Below are 20,115 nucleotides of genomic sequence, written 5' to 3' on the forward strand. Positions count from 1 at the left end.
ACCCCATTTCTAAAGTCTCTTCCAACTCTGAAATTTAGATATTAACAAATCCACCTCTGACCTACCTATTCCCTGTTGTTTATTTTCCTGATGAATTGTGGAGCACTGAGAATGTTAAGCCCTTGTTCTCAATATTTTCTCTTATGTTTATATTCTTTTCCTTGCTGTCTGCTGTATTTGTGAATCTGTAAAGCAACATCTCTCCTTGCCTTGCAAATCTTCAAAATTCATCATAATTTGGAGTTATGATGCCTTTTCCTCATATTGTGTCCACCAATTCATTGGGCTCATATTCTTTAGCAGGTTTTAACAGGTTGGCCTAGTCAGCTAATCTGCTATCTTCTTCCCCAACCAGGTTCCCAATTGGTATTTTCTTCACACCAAAGCAGGAAGGAGATGTGAACTTTAATTTGATCTGCAATGTGAAAAAGAAAGCCTACCCCTTGACCTTAAATGTGAAAGCTGAGGGCTACACTATGAATGCAGAGGTCAAGTGCAAGGACAGGGCTGGCTTGGTCACTATCTTGACTCCCAACCAGATCACCCATGTCAACTTCTATGAGGTAAAGTTGTGAGAGGGCCTTGCTCTCTCTCTCGGTTTCCACACTGGCTGGGAAAGGCAGTACAAGTGAATATTAGCTGAACCTCTCTATTTCAAAGCCAGGGAGCCCAGGAGAACAGAAACATTCCAGGATCAGCTCTGTCTCCAGAATGTATATAGTTTCAATGTGAAAAGTTTTGTTTTATTTTTCAAGAGGTGGAGAGATGGTAGGGAAGGGGGAGAATGCTTATATTAAACACACAGGAAGGATGTTTGGCTGCTAAGAGAGGTCTAAAAATTAAATTGCCATCTTACTCTTCACATGTGAGGGACCCCCAACACTTAGTAGCTCTTGCTGGAATATCTGACCACATTAAGCTAATGATACTCAACTCACTAACATCATCTGCCATCCCTGTTTCCCAAAGGATATTTTTCCCCCAACGTGTTACATATCCTGACCCCAGAGAAGGGAACTGTGGTTTGCAATCACTGAACATACCAATGTTCTCTATCTCTCAGGTACAGTTGAATGAATGTGTCCAGTGTGAATTCAATTTTATCAACACTGGGAAGTTCAACTTCAGCTTCCAGGCAGAGCTGTCCGGCCCCAAAGCCCTGCTACAGTACTTGGAATTTTCACCCACTGATGGCACTGTGGATGTGGGGCAGAGTGCACATGCCTCCTTGTCTTTCCAACCATTTAAGAAGTGTGTCTTGAAGGGCCTGGAACTCAGAATCAAGGTGAGACCATTTAACGTTGTTCGACACTAAAAGCACTCACAGCATTCTATCCTGAGACATTAATTGTCCTCTGTCTTCCTTATCTTTTGCACCCTGCCAGAAGCTCCTGGAGAGTGGTTGTGTTGGATATAGTCCTAAAATCTCTAATATAAAGTCCTCATCCATGGTTGAGGTGCCTCGTGAGTAAGTGTCAATTGAAAAGCACTTGACCACCCATGCACTGGAATACCGTGACACCATTAAAATAAATAAGGGAGATAGATGGAAAGTCGAGAGAGGGAGAGAAAGAATCTGTACAACATTTTCCAAGATAACTTATTGAATGAAAAATCAAGGAATTGCAATGTCAGCAGGAATGGCGGAGAAGGACTTCCAAAAAGCTGATCTGCCATAGCGTTGAGAACACTGGCAAAAACTATCAAAATCAGCTTTTTCAGAACTCTCTAATCAAAGGCTTGCAACAATCCTAGAAGCATTCATGCCAGAAAAAATGGCTGAATATCTGTAAGAACAGTGAGCTTCGTGGTATTTTAACTTGCTGTGTCCCCACCCCCCTCTCCCCAGCTCTGCAGAAGCCTTGAAAACCAATAGTTCTGCAGTCAAAGTGAAAACCAGCATTACACAAATATCAGAAAAAAATAGACTGTCAGACAAAAATTATTACTAGAAACAAATAAGAACATTTTGTAATGATAAAAGAGTTAATCCATCAAGGAGACGTAACAATTATAAACATATATGCACATAGCAACAGAGCCCAGAAGACTTGAAGCAAAACTGACGGAACTGAAGAGAAAAATAGACAATTCAACACTCATAGTTGGAGATTTCAGTACCCTTACAATAATGAATAGAACAAATAGAAGGTCAGCAAGGAAATAGAAGACTTCAACAACACTATAAATGAACTGTACCTAGAAGACGTCTAAATACTTCAACCAATAACCACAGAATATACATTTTTCTCAAGTGCACATGGAACATTCTCCCGGATAGATCATATATTAGGCCATAAAACGAATCTTGACAAACTTAAAAAAACTGAAATGAGGGGCTGGCCCCGTGGCCGAGTGGTTAAGTTCGCGCGCTCCGCTGCAGGCGGCCCAGTGTTTCGTTGGTTCGCATCCTGGGTGCGGACATGGCACTGCTCATCAAACCATGTTGAGGCAGCGTCCCACATGCCACAACGAGAAGGACCCACAACGAAGACTATACAACTATGTACCGGGGGGGTTGGGGAGAAAAAGGAAAAAATAAAATCTTTAAAAAAAGAAATTGAAATCATACACAGTATGTTCTCCAACAACAATGGAACAAAATAGGAAATTAACAACAAAAGGAAATTTGGGATACCCAGCCTGACACTATCTTTTTTTCTTTAAATGATGAATTTATTTAAAAGTTCACATTTATTTCTCAGAGATGATACCACATTCAACTTCTTTCAGTCTTTACCAAAATTGTTAGATATATGGTACCAATAAGAATTTGAAAAAGCTATTTACCAATAATTATGTTTTCCTTAAAGAAGATATGTTAAAGATTTTTTACAAAATAATTTTTAAGAAAATAGTTTGTTTCTCTGTTTATATAAAATTAATAAGGTTTTTGAATATTTTCTAAGACTAGTTTGGATCTGAGAGAACATATATAATAGTGACGTTTTAGTCTTATGTTGAAATAAACAAACAAACAAAACTCAAGCCAAAAAAAATCAAAACAAAATCCCAGCTATTGAAGTTATAGTGCTTTTCACAGTGAACTGATTTTTGGTTTTATTTTCTATTCTAGGTTTTATTATTCATTTTTACATTTTTTCATTACAGTTTTTAAGTGTTATTTTATTGTGGTGAAAACAAGCGTGAGATCTACTCTCTTAACAAATTGATAAGTGTACAATACATCATCGTTGACTATAGGTGCAATGTTGTACAGCAGCTCTCCAGAGATTATCACCTTGTTTTTCTGAAACTTTAGTTTAATAACTCCCCGCTTTGCCCTCTCCCTAGCCCCTGGAAACCATCATTCCACTCTTTGATTCTATGAATTTGACTATTTTAGATACCTCACATAAGTGGAATCATGCAGTATTAATCTTTCTGTGACTGGCTTATTTCACGCAGCATAATGTCCTCAAGGTTCATCTATGTTGTCACATATGGCAGAATTTCTTTCTTTTTTAAGGCTGAATAATATGCCATTCTATGTATATACCACATTTTCTTTATCTGTTCATCTGTTGATGAACATTTAGGTTACTTCCACATCTTGACTATTGTAAATAGTGGTACAACGATCATGGGAGTGTTGATATCTCTTCAAGATCCTGATCTCAAATCTTTTGGATACCAAAGCCAAAGACACCACAAGAAAAGGAAACTACAGGCCAATATCTCTGATGAATATAGATGGAAAAATTCTCAATAAAATACTAGCAAACCAAATCCAACAGCACGTCAAAAGGAGCATATACTGCAACCAAGTGGGATTTACCCCGAGGATGCAAGGATGGTTCAACATATGAAAATCAATTAATGTGATATACCACACAGAATAAAGGATAAAAATTACATGATCATCTCAATAGTTGCAGAAAAAGCATTTCACAAAATTCAGCACCCTTTCCTGACAAAAACTCTCAACAAACTAGGAATATAAGGAAAGTACCTCAACATAATAAAGGCCGTATATGACAAGCCACAGCTAACATCATATTCAACAGTGAAAAACTGAAAGCTTTTCCTTAAGTTCAGGAACAAGGCAAGGATGACTACTCTCATCACTTCTATTCAACATGGTACTGGAAGTCCTAGCCAGAGAAGTTAGGCAAGAAAAAGAAATAAAAGGCATCCAAATCTGAAAGGAAAAAGTAAAGTTGTCTCTCTTTGCAGACAATATGATCTTATATAAAGAAAATCCTAAAAACTCCATAAAAAACCTGTTAGAACTAATAAACTAATTCAGTAAAGTTGCAGGATACAAAACCAACGTGCAAAAATCAGTTGCTTTTCTATACACTAACAACAAATTATCTGAAAAAGAAATTAGGAAAACAATTCCATTTACGAGAGCACCAAAAAAGAATAAAATAGCAATAAACTTAACTAAGGAGGTGAAAGACTTGTATATTGAAAACTATAAAACATTGATGAAAGAAATCAAAAACACAAACAAGTGGAAAGACATCTTGTGTTTGTGGATTGGAAAACTTAGTATTGTTAAAATGTCCATACCATCCAAAGCCATCTATAGGTTCAATGCAATCCCTATCAAAATTACTATGGCATTTTTTACAGATATAGAAAAAACAATTCTACAATTCATATGGAACCACAGAAGACCACAAATAGCTAAATAAATCCCGAGAAAGAAAAACAAGGCTAGAGGCATCACACTTCCTGATGTCAAAATATATTACCAAGCCTCAGCAATCAACATAGTCTAACACTGGCATAAAGGGCCAACTTAGAGACCAATGGAAGAGAATAGAGAGCCCAGAAATAAATCCACGCATACACAGAGAACTGATCTTTGACAAGGGTGCCGAGTACACACAATAGGGAAAGGATAGTCTCTTCAACAAATGGTGTTGGGAAAACTGGATAGTCACATGCAAAAGAATGAAATGGAACCCTTCTACACCATACACAAAAATCAGCTCAAAATGGATTAAAGACTCAAACTAAGACCTGAAACTGTAAAACTCCTAGAAAAAAACACATGGGGAAGGCTTCATGGCATTGGTCTTGGCAATGATTTCATAGATACAACACCAAAAGCACAGGCAACAAAAACAAAAATAAACAAGTGCAACTACCTCAACTAAAAGGGTTCTGTGCAGCAAGAGAAACAATCAAGAAAGTGAAAAGACATTGTCTTTATTCAGATCCCTAAGAAGAAGATTGATGAGGAAATGGGGTAAAACAATCAGAACCTAAAGTGAGTTGCTGGCCGTCTCATAATTTAGATGGAAATTAAATCATAGCACAGTCAAAAACAAAACAAAACAAAACTGTGAAACTCCTAGCCTGGAACTCAGTGGCAAAGTTACAGCCATCTTCCCTGAGAAATGCCAGGTGTGTGTCCTCAGAAGGGGCCCATCCCTTTTGAGAACTGTCTTTTTCAGAACTTTCATTTCTTACAGCAAAAAGAAACATCATATGTCATAGATCTTCCTACTCTAATTGGCAGAAAAGTTGAAGATGATAAATTTTAATTCTTTTCAGGGAATCATTCACAAAATGTGAAGATTTTAAAAGCCTTAAATAAAATGTTTTTAAATTTATAAAATTGCTCATAAAAATTTGTACCAATGACTATTATAATGTTTATTCTAATGATGTTTAGAACGAATATTGCATATGTTGTTTAAAATCAATTATCAGCTTATGAAATTCCATATCATAAAAAGTTTTTGAAGAGCAAATTAAGTCCATGTACCAACAGGTATGTGTATTTTCTTGTTGGGAGTCTAGGTGATAATCTATACTCTATCTTTCCACTCTTTCACCTGTGGCATGTTGACCTTTGACCTCATTCTTATCATTTCCTGGTCACAAGATGACCCTCCTACCTGCAGCCCTATATCCCCGTTCCAGAGTGGAAATAAGGGAGAAGAGCCTGAATACAAAAAAAAAAAAAAAAACTCCCAGCAAAGCTTAGCCTCTTGTTTCGAGATGGGACACCTTCTTGTCCTCTTCTGTTTACATCCTGATGACCAAAACTATGTTTAATGACCACCTTAGCTGCAAGGAAGGATGGGAAAGCTGGTATTTTCACCTAGACACATTGGTGGTTGCCAATGCACTTAGCTGAGTCCTGCAGGTAAGGAAGCCTTGGGAAGCAATGTTGGGTAGAACTAACAGTCTCTGCCACACCCCTCCACCTTCAAGCTGAATCGTTCCTGCAGAAGCAAAGCAAGAGCCAATGTGGGTCTGACAGCAGAGGATCCCACTTTGCTTTTCCTTAAATAAACAAACTTCTAACCTATGAATCAGAGTCTCTGCAGATGGAGCCCTGGGACCTGTATTTTTTTAAAACACCCAACTACTTCCCTCCTTCATCCTTTCCTCCCACTTCTCCTAATCACGCTCCACCTGCCATTCCCTCCCCACAGATCAGCCATGGTCCAACATTTACCTGCTCCATCTCAGGCTGTGCCGTGAGCCCGGCCATCCATTTCTCCTTCACCAGCTACAACTTTGGGACCTGCTTCATCTACCAAGCCGGGATGCCCCCATATAAACAAACTCTAGTCATCACCAACAAGGAGGACACGTCTATGAGGTAAGCAATCTTCTTAGAGCTTCCATATGATTCTGAAGCTCCTTTGAGTCCTATAGCCTTCGCACAGGTGAAGTCCTGCCAAGACAGAAAAAGAAGGATTATGGGAAAGAGTCAAACACAGGTGGGCATGAATCCCGAGTCTCCCTTCCCGACCACTAATACTGATACTTGGATTACCATGAGCTACTCTGCTAAAAATCCTCCTCTTGAAGTGAGGAGGGTAATGCAAAGGACCTGATGAGAGCTTTGAGGGCTTCCATTTATTTTCCCTGTGTAATAGACGTGGAATTTAGAATTTAGAGAATTTAGAGAAGACAGACAAGGAGAGGTTGTAATGGAGAGGTCTAGGTGCCTTCCTCCCCATGGGTGGAGTAAGGTGGACATCATCTTTGAAGATCCCTTCTGTTTGAGCAAAGAGTGATAATAATAGTTGCTCACCTTTATGGAATGCTTCCTCTAGGCCCCGTTATGTGACTGATTTAGTCACTCTGTCTCATTTAATCCTCACAACAACCTTATGAGGTAGCAATCACTACCTCCATTTCACAGTTAAGGAACGAGTGATCCAAATGGGCTAAGCAGCTTTTCTGAGGTCACATGGCTAGTTAGGGGTAGAACCTGGATCCCAACTCCTGTCTGTCCATCTCCAGAGCACGTGCTCCTCTCTGCTGTGCTTTGCCACCCAAGTGCTTTAGGAAGCACTTCCTTCTAATGAGAGGGTCCAAAACCATAAGCTGCATTATCAAATCAAGAGGGGATAAAGCGAGTGAAAAGAGCAGTGGGCAAAGGGTCATGAGAACTCGAGTTTGAGGCCTGCTTCTGCCGGGATCTCGGGGTGTGATTTGGGGTAAGTGACTTGACTGTGCTCAGGAGAATGTGGGCTGGATTGTTACTGAGGTTCCTTCTGGCCCTTAAATTCTGACTCTAGGATGGCAGAGCGAAAAAACCACTAGTGCCCAGCCCAGGGAGACAAGGGCCAGAATCATTCCCTCTAGGTCAGCCTTCTCAGAGCTCACACACTTTCCTCCTGATTTCCCTCCAGCATAGACTGTTTGTACACCAATACTCCCCACCTCGAGTTGAACTTCCGTGTTGATGTGGTAAAGCCAGGAAAGACACTGGAGATTCCAATCACCTTTTATCCTCGAGAAAGTATCAGTTATCGAGAACTCATCCCCTTTGAAATCAATGGGCTCTCACAACAAGTCGTTGAAATCAAAGGGAAAGGCACGGAAATGAAGGTAAGAGACAGCTGGGGAGATCCTCAGGCTGGCACACGCCTTCTTGCCCTGCCCAGCCACCTTGGCCCCTCTGAGCTCACACCCTTCCTCTCCTCTCCACATCTCCTGGCCCTAAGATGCTCTTTCAGAGGTCAGCCAGTCCCACTGAGGGGTGGATTATCAAAACGGACTCAAGTGAAGCATAGATCTTCTTCAGTACCAAACTTACTGCATCAAAGGATGCGCGTAATCACAGGCGCTGGAGAAACATTCTTTCTCATGAAGTCTGAGACTATTAGATGCAGCATCCCAAGCGTGTCCTTTTTCTCCCACGTTAGGGCATGTTTTGTTTTCAGGTTTAATAGGCAAGATTTGTTTTAAGCAATGTACGCAGCCATATGTTTCGGTTATGGAGCATCTTTCCTTAAGACCACATTGATTACCATTCTCCAGTCAGCCACAGATCCCAGGGTTCTATTTGACTGAGGGCATTCCTTCTAACCCAATAGAAAGGGAATGGTCCAGTCATGCTGCTAACCCTTTCTTCCTGGTGTCTGGTAAACGTTTAAAGTGTCTGTCAGGTCCAATGGGAAAAAGACGTGAACGTAGAAGTGTGTACCTTCAGTCTTCTTTTCCTCTGTTTGTGCTCGTGGACATAGTACATTTAAGGAGTTTTTTCTAAGATCAGACTAAGACACTGTGGGGAAGTGGGGGTGGAGTTCCTTGTCCTCTAAAAAAAATTAAAATAGGGTGGTGGAAAATATAGGCTTTGGAGTCAGACAGATTTTAATTTGCATCACAAAACTAATTTTGCATAGAAAAGTGGAAGCAGTGAAATAAAAATGGCTACTAATCTTAAAAAAATAAAAATAAAAACATAAAAAAAATAAAGTGTCTGTCTGGTGGAAGTATTTGCATTTACTAGGAGGTTTTGGAAGACTAAAGACTTTCCAAGATTCTCAGGAATGCATGGGACATTTCAGCAACCAAGAGAAAATGGGGTAGGGGTATTCCCAGCAGCCTTCCCATCGAACCAGAGGAGTAACAGGCCCAAGCCATCTGCTGTGTCTGCACCCAAGCCAGTGACAGGGTCTCTCTTGATGTCATTGGTTCACTCATTTGTTCATTCTTTCATTCATTCACTCATTCAGCACCCATTGTGTGTTAGGTACTTTGGGGAAATCCAGAGGTGATTTAAATATGTTCTCTGACCTCCAGGAGCTCACAGGCTGGCGCTAAAGACTCTCTTGCCTTTTTAGACATAATGGAAATATGTGGGCTGGATATAAAGATAGTTCAGGGGAGGGGGTGCAGTTTAGTGACAGACCAAATGACAATGACCGGTGGGTGTTGCTCACTGTGGGCCAATGCCATCCTGGAGGGCAAGGCCCAGCTTGATCTGGGCCTGATCCAGGCAAACATTTTGATCAGTGCTTCAGATGAGGACTTCGAAAGGTATCTTCTTTTGCCACCTCTACTACCACCATTCTAGTTCAAATCACAATCATCTCTCAGTCCTCAAGGCTTTCTTTCTTGCCCTCTCTGAGTCCATCTCCACAGAGGAGCGAGACAGAGCACTCTCACAAAACACAGGTTTGATTGGGTCGCTCTGTGCTTCGCTGGCTTCCCACTTCTCCCAGAACAAAACCTCACATCCCTCCAAACTTATCTTCTCAAGGCTCCCCATGGCTCCCAGCCACAGGCCTTGATTGGGCCACTCCCTCCAGCCCAAGGCCTTGCCACAGGCTATCTCCTCCTCTGGGGCACTCTCCAGCCCCATGCCCACCCTAACTCAAACCAGCTAGCTCCTAGCCTTCCTTTAGCTCTCAGTGTAAACATGTGTTCCTCAGGGAGGCCTCCCCAAATCCCCAGTCTGCCTCAGCCCCTTGTAATATGCTCCCAAGGTACCCTGAGTTTTCCTTCACATCTCTTAACCCAGTTGTAATTATGTAATTGTGCAATGAATTGTTTAGTGGGCATTTCATGCACATAAATTTTTATTGGGTGAGTGAATGCCAATCCACTATGAAGAATGAGGGACACCAGAAGAGAAAGAACAACCCTTGCCACCCCAGGGGAGACATACCATAGTTACTTTTCTCATTGACTAATGAACTCTCCCTCCTGCTCTCTTTTTTGTCCCACAGATTTTAGTCCTCGATCCAGCCAATAAGATTGTGAAGTTAGGAGCTGTTTTGCCAGGACAGGTTGTGAAAAAAACAGTTTCCATCATGAACAACAGCCAAGCCCAGCTCACATTTAGCCAGTCAGTCCTGTTCTCAACTCCAGAACTCCAGGAACCCAAGGTTGGTGCTCGGGGCTCCCAGTGGCCTCTTCCTGCTTCCCAGTGATACGGATGACCATGCTAGCAACACTGCCAGCTCACAATTCTCATGCACCTTCAACGTGCCAGACCGTTCGAAGAACTTTCCATGTGCTTCCTCTGACCATCTTCACAAAAGCAGCATAGGGTTAGAGGTTTTCTTATTCTCATTTTACATATAAGGAAACCCTGGCTTAGAGAGGCTACATACCTCTAAAGGGCAACAGAGTGAAGTGGAGAGAGAGCTGTGCTTAATGGCATTCAGTAATCTGGATTCTAATGAAGATACATATAGCTTCATTGTAGAAAATTTGAAAAATATGGAAAATCATAAAGAAAAACATTTTACCCGTAATCTCATATCCAGAAATAATCACTCAACATTTTGGTACCTATCTTTCCAGTGTTTTTCCTACACAATTTTTTTATAAAAATAAAATTATAATGTTCATATTGTTTTGAAACCTGCTTTTATTATCTAGTAATACATTATAAATATGTCATTCAATATCATTTGTTCATTTATACCTCCATTATGTAGATAGACCAATCCTCTATTTCTGCTCATTTCAGGTGTTTCCAATTTTTTATGTTATAAACAACATTGTAATATCCGTGTAAACAAAACTTTGTGCTCATCTATGACTCTCTACCTAAGACAAATTCCTAGAAGCGGGCTTGTTGGACCAAAAGGAAGAGTGTGTTTCAATACACGTCACCAATCTGCCCCCTGAAAAGTCATCCCCTTTTACACTCCTATCAGCTGTGTGAAAGAAGCATGCTCTTGCCAAATCCACGTCCTCGAGTTCCCTGGGTAGAGAAGCTACCAGTCCTGGCTGCCTGCTACGCATCTTACAATCTATCAGCTTGGGCGGCCCTTTGAAAATGGACCAAATGTGTTTCATCCCAAGGATGAACCGTATCCATTCCTGCATTCGATTTATTCTTATGTTTACTCAGTAAATATGTGCAAGGTGCTGGATATATAAAGGTGTGTCCTAGTCAGATTGGGCTGCCATAACAACATACCGTAGACTAGGTGGCTTAAACAATAGACATTTATTTTCTTGCAGTTCTGGAAGCTAGAAGGCTGAGATCAGGGTGCCAGCATGGTCGGTTTCTGGTGAGGACTCTTCTCCTGGCTTGCAGACGACCACCTTCTCGCTGCATCCCCACGTGGCAAAGAGACAGCGAGATGGAGCTCTCTGGTGTCTCTTCCTCTTCTTATAAGGGCACTAATGCCATCATGAGGGTCCCACTCTCACGATATCTTCTAAATCTAATTACCTCTCAAGGCCTCATCTCCAAATACCACTCACATATGAATTTGGGGGACACAATTCAGTCCATAGCAAGGATATAACTTAGACTTTGGTCTGGTGAAGTTCACAATCTTTTGGGGTCACAGACACATAAACAACCCCAGGACAGCCTAGAAAGTGCAGAGGCAGGGTATAAATCTGGAGGCGGCTGCTCAGAGGGGTGGGGGCCCCAGAAGGCCTCACAGTGGAGAGAGGTCTGTACTGAGTTTTCCAGGATGAAGAGGTTGCTCTCAGGCAGACAGATTGGGGAGGGGTGTTTCTAGCAGGCAAAGCTATATAAGCCAGAAAGTGTCAGTTCTTTTGAAAACCTAGATGTGAGTCAGTGTGGTGGGAGCGCTGTGGACCATGTGGGGATTGCAGGAGACAGAAAAATTGGCTGTGAGAGGCTGGCCAAAGCAGAGACCCAGTGGGCATCTCATCCCAGGACCCCACTTTGCCCACTTTGCATCCCAGAGAAAGAAGGCAAGCTTATTGCTTCCCTTTCCTCATTAATCCAAATTAAAGTCCTTAGTTCCAGTGGGCTGGGGCCCCTAACAGTTTGGCTGTACCAATTCTACCTCTTTGGGTAACCAGACCAAAGCTGTCAGAGTGACCTGTGCCAACACCATCACCCTGGGCTTCGCTTCCAACATCATTGTGTTTTGAGAAGTCTCTAAAATCACTTTCCTACGGCAGCTTCTCAGCCTGTTAGCTCACTCCCTGCTGCCACAGTCTACTTGGTGGTGACTGCTTTGCACTCTGCACCAAAGGGAGCTCATGGATGAAACAGGGCTTGGTTTCCTTAAAGCTGATTTTGATTTGATTTTTACCAGGACAAAGGGGAAAGAGAAGACCATATAAATTCAAACAGTGGTTCTCAAACTTTAAAATACATGAGTCACCCAGGGCACTTTTGAAAATGCAAGGTCCGAGCTCTCCCAAGGAGGCTGAGTCAGTGGGCCTGGGGCAGGACCCGGGAATCTGCATTTCAACCAGGGAAAGTGTGATGCGGGTGCCCAGGGAGCGCTCCTTGAGAAAACACCAGAGCGCTGAGTGTGTTCTATTTCCTCTAACTATTTCCTCCACCAGAGAGTAGGGGATATTTACAAGGGATTGGAAAGAGAATTAACATTTATTAAATGCCTATTACGTGCCACACATTTGATACAGATGCTCCGAATCTTCACCATAGAGTAAGTCATGGGAAGTTCAAATAACTTACAAAAGATGACACAGTTGGTAATAGAGGGCAGAAGTCAGATTTGACCCCTGGGCTGTTACAGCCCCAGCAGCAAGACCTCCAGCAATGGAGGCCTCTCTCAGAAGCCCCTTTGCCCTCAGCTGCTGAGTCTCATTGTCATTTTGTCCAGGTCGTCACCTTGATACCATTCCACAACATCACTCTGAAGCCCAAAGAAGTCCGGAAGTTGGAAGTCATCTTTGCCCCGAAGAAGCGTATCCCTCCCTTCTCCGAGGAGGTGTTCATGGAATGCATGGGGCTCCTGCGCCCCCTCTTCCTTCTCAGCGGCTGCTGCCAGGCCCTGGAGATCTCCCTGGACCAAGACCATCTTCCGTTTGGACCAGTGGTGTATCAGACACGAGCTACACGTCGCGTCCTCATGTTGAACACGGGCGATGTGGGTGCAAGGTAAGAGAGTGGCGCCCCCACTCTGAGGCTGGAGCACAGCTCTCTGACCCTGGATTTGCCCTGGATTTGCAATAGACCTTGTTTTACAAGACTTTTTATTTGTTTCCCCTCCCTTCCCTTAAGATGTGACAGCAGTGACCTCGCCAGGGTGATCGCAACTGCCATGTGATCTAAATTAATATGGTAGAGACCATTTGCTCCGTGCCTGCTATATGCCCTTTACATGGCTCATCTCATTTAATCCAAACAACAGTTCTAGGAGACCAATACTATGACTGATCCATTTTACAGATGAGAAAGTTGAGGTGCAAAGAAATGAAGTAACTTTTCCAAAATAATGCATTTAGCAAGAACTTACAGTGTGTAGGTGCAATGCTGAGCATTCTTACATAGAATATCCCATTTCATTATCCCAGGACCTTCTAAGGCAGCTACTATATTGTCCCTGTTTCACAGATGAAGTTGAGGCCCAAAGAGATTAAGTGACTTGCCTGTGGTCAGCCAGGAAGTGAGAAAGATGGGATTAGAAGCCAGGTATATCTACAGCAGCTCTCCATCCAAGGCTCTTCCCTCTTGCTGGCAGGTGCCCACCCCTGTCATTACTCGGGCATGCTGTCATAGCTGTGCAGTCTGCACACTGCACACCTGCAGGGGGCACCCTTCACATAGACCTCAGTGAGAACAGCACCTTGAGGGTGCAGTATGGTGGCCCTGGCACTGGAAGCACTGATCTGCACCATCCACCCTCTGTCCCTGCCCAGACCAAGTGCCAGATCACCAAGGGATGACCACACAGGGCCGTCAGATCCCAAAACCAAGAGCCAGTACAATTCTCAAGTGAAGGGATCATCTCCACCTCCTGGATCTGACTGAGAGGCAGTGTGGGAAGTGGTTAAGGCCCCGGTCTCTGGAGGGTTCTAGTCCTAGCCTACTTCATGTTCCCCAATGTGTCACTTGTGGCAGCCATAAGAGAAGATGCAGCCACTTCCCTCCCTGCTCAGCTCTGAGAAGGAGCCGAGTCATCTTACCTGGGAGGGACCTGACTCTTGTCCCCACCTGCCTCTGCTTTGCCTGGTGATCTTTCTTCTCCCAGGCTCCAGGGCCCTGGGGAGTGCACAGGGGGGTGAACCTCCAACTAGAAGTACAGGCAAAGCCTCTGTTCTCAGCAGCATTGAGGACACCTCCAGGATATTAGTAAACTGTCTTCCTTGCCTCCTTTTGTCTTGGAAAAGGTTTAAATGGGATGCCGGAAAATGTGAGCCTCATTTCTCCATCAGCCCAGAAGAAGGCTATATCACTGCAGGCATGGAGGTTTCTTTCGAAGTGGTCTACCATCCCACCGAGGTGGGCAAGGAGAGTCTCTATAAAAACTTACTCTGCTTCATCCAGGGAGGCAATCCTCTGAGCCTAACCCTCTCTGGAGTCTGCGTGGGACCACCTGCAATAAAAGAGGTCAGTAGATGCTGCCCAGGGACGGGCCAGGGGCCAGAGTGGGCCCAGCAAGCACCACAAGTGAACTCAGCCAGGCCTTCTAGAAACAATTGGCTCTGTTTAAACAGTCCTCAGTTCCCACATCAAACATTCAGACCTGCTCTTTCCCACCACAGGGCCTTTGCCTGTGCTATTCCCACTGCTGGAGTCTTCATTTTCCCCACTTCGTTTAGTTAATTCCTATTCATTCTTCAGCTCTCAACTCAAGCATTATATTCTCAAGATAGCTTTAATTGACGTCTCTGGCTAGATCAAATTCTTTTATAAGCTCCGTGAGTAAAGCATGAATACCTTTGTCCCTCTCTATCGTTGAAAACATAGTAATGGCCTTGGGTTAACCCTCTGCTAGCCCTGTTCCTAGAAACCTAACAGCGCATTCTCAACTGTGATCCTGGCAACATTGCTTACGGTAAAAATGACACATCATCTCCATCTCTGTAATTTTGTTATTTCAAGAATGTTATGGGTGTCGGCCCTGTGGCCGAGTGGTTAAGTCCACACGCTCCACCTCAGCAGCCCAGGGTTTTGCGAGTTCAGATGCTGGGCGTGGACATAGCACCACTCATTAGGCCATGCTGAGGTGGCGCCCCACATAGCACAACCAGAGGCACTCACAACTACAATATACAACTATGGACTGGGAGGCTCTGGGGATAAGAAGAAGAAGGAAAAAAAAAGATTGGCAATGGATGTTAGCTCAGGTGCCAATCTTTAAAAAAAAAAAAGAATGTATGTAAATGGAGTCATGCAGTATGCTATGAACATGTATGGACAAGTCTTGGCAAGAACATATGCTTTCGTTTTCTTGGGTAGATACCTAGGAGTGGAATGGCTGGGTCATGGAGTAGGTATATGTTTACCCTTTTAAGAACCTACCAAACTGTTTTCCAAAGTGGTTGTCTCATGTCACATTCCCACCAGCAATGTCTGACATTTCCACTTGTGTCACATCCTTGCTGACACTTGATATGGTCAGCTTTTTTAATTTTAGACATTCTAATAGATATGTAGTGGTATCTCACTGTGGTTTTCAATTTGCATTCCCCTAATGACTAATGATCCTGAGCCTCTTTTCAAGTACTCGTCTGCCATCTAGATATCTTCTTTGTTGAAGTGTCTGTTTAATTGGGTTGTTTGTTTTCTTATTACTGACTTTTGAGAGCTCTTTATGTATTTAAGACACAAGTTTTACATTTATATCTTCAATCTATTTAGAGTTAATTTTCACATGTAGTGCAAGATATGGATCAAAATTTATTTTTGTGTGTGTGTGTATGGATGTCCAGTTGTTCCAGCACCATTTGTTGAAAAAATTATCCTTTCTCCACTAAATTGCGTTTGCACCTTGGTCAAAAAACCAATTGATCGTGTATGCGTGGGTCTATCGCTGAACTCTATCCTTGTTCATTGATCTATTTGACTCTCTTTACATCCATACCACGCTGTCCACATTGCTAAATTCAATGGCCAGTTCTCACCCTTCATCTTACTTGACCTGCCGATAGCACTTAACACCCTGAACAAGTCACTCCTCCTTCAAGCACGTCCTTCACATGGCTTCCAGGATACCACCACTCCCAGTTTTCCTCCTATTTCATCAGCTGCTCTTTCTCATCCTTTTCTGATTCTTCTTAACTTTGGAGTGTGCCTCGGGAATTAGTCCTTAAATTCCTTCTTTTCTCTAAGTGCACTTACTTCTTGATGATCTCATCCAGTTTCTTGGCCTTTAAGAAAACATTACTATACTGACAATTCCCAAATATGTATCTCCAGCACGAACCTTTCCGTTGAACTTCAGATCTGTAAAGTCCACTGCCTGCGTGAGGTGCCCATTTTCTTCCAGGTGGTGAATTTCACCTGCCAGGTGCGCTCCAAGCACACGCAGACCATCCTGCTTTCGAACCGCACCAACCAGACCTGGAATCTGCACCCCGTCTTTGAGGGCGAGCACTGGGAGGGGCCTGAGTTCATCACGCTGGAGCCCCATCAGCAAAACAAGCCCTATGAGATTACCTACAAGCCCCGCACCATGAACTTGGAGAACCGCAAGCATCAGGTAGGCTGAGCTCCCACCCCCAAAAAGTTTCCTGGCATGGTTGGAGGGAGGGCTTGTGTGAGCAAGGTTAGGAGACAGAGTTTGGGAGCTTAGAGAATGTTAGAGCAAGAGGGGACCCCCTAAATCATGTGGAACAATGGAGAAGCCTGCCAGTTATCAAGCCCAAAGCTTGCCTTTTTGTCCGTATGTTTCATGTATAGGCGGATCTCTTGGAACCGGGGGCTCAGTTCTGAAATGGAGTCCTGGACTGAGCATCAAGCAATTAATATTTAGCTTAATTGTACAAATATATAGTTACTGTAATACAAATCAAAAAAGAAAAGAAGCCACAATCTTCCACCCTAAAGAAAAACAAAGTTTTCTTCTCTCTTCACCACCAATCCTTATTCACATACAGCCATAGCTGCCATCATAACATACCCAATTTTGCATCCTGTTTATTTTCACTTTACGTTATATCCTGAGCTTTTTTCTGTTTAATTATGTGGTCTTCGTGATAATGATTTTTAAGGATTGCCTAATATTTCATTGAATGAGAGTTCCATAATTTATTTCACACTCCCCAGTTGTTGAATGTTTATCTCCAAATTTTCATCAATGGTTCTAATATGTACGTGTATGTATATATGAAACTTTTTTCCTCTGGAGGGATTTTTCTTCAGTAAGTTCCCTGGAGTGGGATTCTTGGTTCAAATACATATGAACATTTTTATGACTCTTGAAACGTATTACCAAGCTGCTTTCCTAAAGTGTTACACTTATTTGCAAAGCCTCTGTTAATTCTGTGTCACTCCTGAGAGGTACCTAAAAAAACGACCCTCTGTGTCATTCTGACCATATTTCTTCTTCTCCTTAGGGCACCCTCTTCTTCCCCCTCCCAGATGGCACTGGCTGGCTATATGCCCTGCATGGGACTTCTGAGCTCCCCAAAGCCGTGGCCAATATTTTCCGTGAAGTGCCCTGTAAGACGCCCTACACTGAGCTCCTGCCAATCACCAACTGGCTGAACAAGCCCCAGAGGTGAGTGAGTGGGGCAAGGGGTCAGGGTGGGGGAGACAGAGGGAAGACTTCCATTGTCTAGTCTGACCCTTCCCCTGGTCAGGGTCTCTAGAGGACACTGGGGGGCTAAAATACTGAGAGACGAAGTTCCTTGATGTGGTCATGCATTGCCTGAACTCTAAGACTCCAGAAAGATTCTCCTGTTGAGAGCTATCTATGAATGGCTGATTACTTGTAAATCTCCTAGAACAGTGCCTGGCACAAAATAAGTACTCAATCAATATTAGCTGTTATTCCTATAATCAAAACTATCGTCATGGTTGTTATTATTGAGTGCTCTGTCTTATCACCTAAGCTACTGGCCAGAGAAGGACGCCCCTGTATCTTGCATTTGCAGTGGGAGTAAAGTAGAATGTAAGGACTAGAGGAACTTGAGGACAACCCGTCTTGCCCCCTCCTTTTACAGAGAAAGAGCCAAAGGCTGGGAGAAGAGGTATAACTTAGTGAAAGCTCCTTGCTTGGCATAGTGAATAAAGGCCCAGACCTAAGTTTCTATCCTAGCTCAACCAATAATGATTCATGTTACCTGAGCATGTTATCTTTCTTCTCTTGGCCTCTATTTCCTTATTAGTTAGATGGAGATGATAATGATATCCACCTCCTACAGACCTGATGAGGTTTAAATGCCTGTAATACATGCAGAGCACTGACTCAGTACTTGGCACATAATAGGTGGTCAATAAATGGTAGTTACTGTCATTGACAGACTAGAACCATGGACCCATGTTCTTTCCATAAAATCAAGAGTAGAGCTAGCACCTTTCCTTCTTTCATGCGGGCAAACAATCTCATTTTCTCTAACCTCTCTTCTTGTACTCCTGTGCTCCCCCAGATTCCGGGTCATTGTGGAAATGTTGAAACCAGAGAAGCCAGACCTAAGTGTCACCTTGAAGGGTCTTGATTACATTGATGTACTGTCTGGCTCCAAGAAAGACTACAAGCTGAATTTCTTTTCCCACAAGGAAGGACTATACACTGCAAAGGTATCCACATGTTAAAGGCACTGCCCTGGAACTCTGAAGTTTTGACCCCTAGGTTGACAATCCTGGTGTTAGGGAGTGAAGATGCCCTCCCACAGCCTGTCTTTATCTTGCTGGGCTGACCATTTAGAGTGACCTGGCAAAAGCATTCAGGATTCCCAGCCTCTTTAAGATGAGACCAGATTGCAAGGCCAACCAGCCATCAAATAGGCCCATGTCAAGCCTCAAAAGCAGCAGAATCATGAAAATCCTTAAGCAGTAGGTAACACTGAACCAGCAAACGCCAGACCACAATAATGAAAGATGCCATTTTCCGCTGTTTATAGAGCATCCAGCACTCAACATACACAGCTAGTAACATCAGGGCCAGGATTCCACTCAGAGCCATCTACTCCAAGACACCACAGGGTCTTTCATACATGAGCTGTTTCTCCTAATTTATTCATTAGTTCAACAAGTATCTATTGAGCACGTATGCCATGTACTATACTAAGTTCTGGTAACACAGCACTAATCAAAAATAGGCACAGTATCTGTTCTCATGGAACACACAGTCCGGTGAAGGGAGATGGACATTAATCAAATAATTGCACTATCAATGTATAATTCCAGCATGAGATAAGTGCTTTGAAGAAAAGGAGCATATATGGCTCAGTAGCCCACAGGAGAGGTCAGGGTTGAAGATCTCATATGGGAATTACCCATTTACAGATAGTATTTGAAGCTATGATGGAGGATGGAATCAACTAGGGAAAGATTTTAAAGTGAAAAAAAACCCCAAGAATCTTGGAACACATCTCCCCGCTCCAGAGGAGATACTGGCAAAACCCACCCCACAGAGTGTCATCTCCTCTCCTGCAGTCACTGGGATAGCCCACTCCACTCAGATTGTGTTCACAGACAGACTAACAGAGAACCTTAAAACCAAGGAATCGTGAAACATCTGAAGAAAACAAAAAGCCACCACAAAATAGAATATCAGTTCAACAAATAAGAATCCCTGAGATGAAAGAGTTATTATAGCAAACAGAAGATTTTTATTGACTATTAATAATATCTCGACGGAATAAAGGAAGATAATCATACCCATGAAATAAGAACAGGCCATTGTGGAAGAGAATCAATTAGAGACCCTGAAAATGAAAAAATAGACTATTTGGAATAGAAAACCATAGACGAAGGCTGAATAGTGTAGTGGACTCCAAGGAAGAGATTATTAGTAAGCTAGAAGATAGAGCTGAGTAATAGCACCAGACTCTAGCACATAGGCACAAAGAAATGACAGGAATGAAAGGAAATAATAACAAGTGTTGGTGAGGGTGTAGAGAAATCCGATCCCTCATACACTGCTAGTGGGAGTGTAAAGGGTGCAGCCGCTTTGGAAGACAGTGCGGCAATTCCTCAAATGGTTAAGCATAGGGTTACCATATGATTCAGTAATTTCATTCCTAGATATATCCAAGACA

General features: G+C 42.9%; 1 protein-coding gene across 4 annotated transcripts in view; it reads left to right on the plus strand.

Moving 5' to 3' along the window:
- The window catches only part of HYDIN (HYDIN axonemal central pair apparatus protein), a 338,461-nt gene that overhangs the window by 301,874 nt on the left and 16,472 nt on the right, over positions 1-20,115 (plus strand). For all 4 annotated transcript variants that reach the window (XM_070500558.1, XM_044761259.2, XM_070500554.1 and 1 more), the window contains 10 exons: positions 356-563; positions 1,064-1,285; positions 6,402-6,571; positions 7,614-7,812; positions 9,939-10,097; positions 12,786-13,063; positions 14,296-14,515; positions 16,398-16,610; positions 17,467-17,630; positions 18,502-18,652. In XM_070500558.1, the coding sequence (XP_070356659.1) occupies positions 356-563; positions 1,064-1,285; positions 6,402-6,571; positions 7,614-7,812; positions 9,939-10,097; positions 12,786-13,063; positions 14,296-14,515; positions 16,398-16,610; positions 17,467-17,630; positions 18,502-18,652 (1,984 nt within the window). The remainder of the gene's footprint in view (positions 1-355; positions 564-1,063; positions 1,286-6,401; positions 6,572-7,613; positions 7,813-9,938; positions 10,098-12,785; positions 13,064-14,295; positions 14,516-16,397; positions 16,611-17,466; positions 17,631-18,501; positions 18,653-20,115) is intronic.

The sequence above is a fragment of the Equus asinus genome, chromosome 28 (assembly GCF_041296235.1).
Source record: "Equus asinus isolate D_3611 breed Donkey chromosome 28, EquAss-T2T_v2, whole genome shotgun sequence".
In the NCBI taxonomy this organism is placed as follows: domain Eukaryota; kingdom Metazoa; phylum Chordata; class Mammalia; order Perissodactyla; family Equidae; genus Equus; species Equus asinus.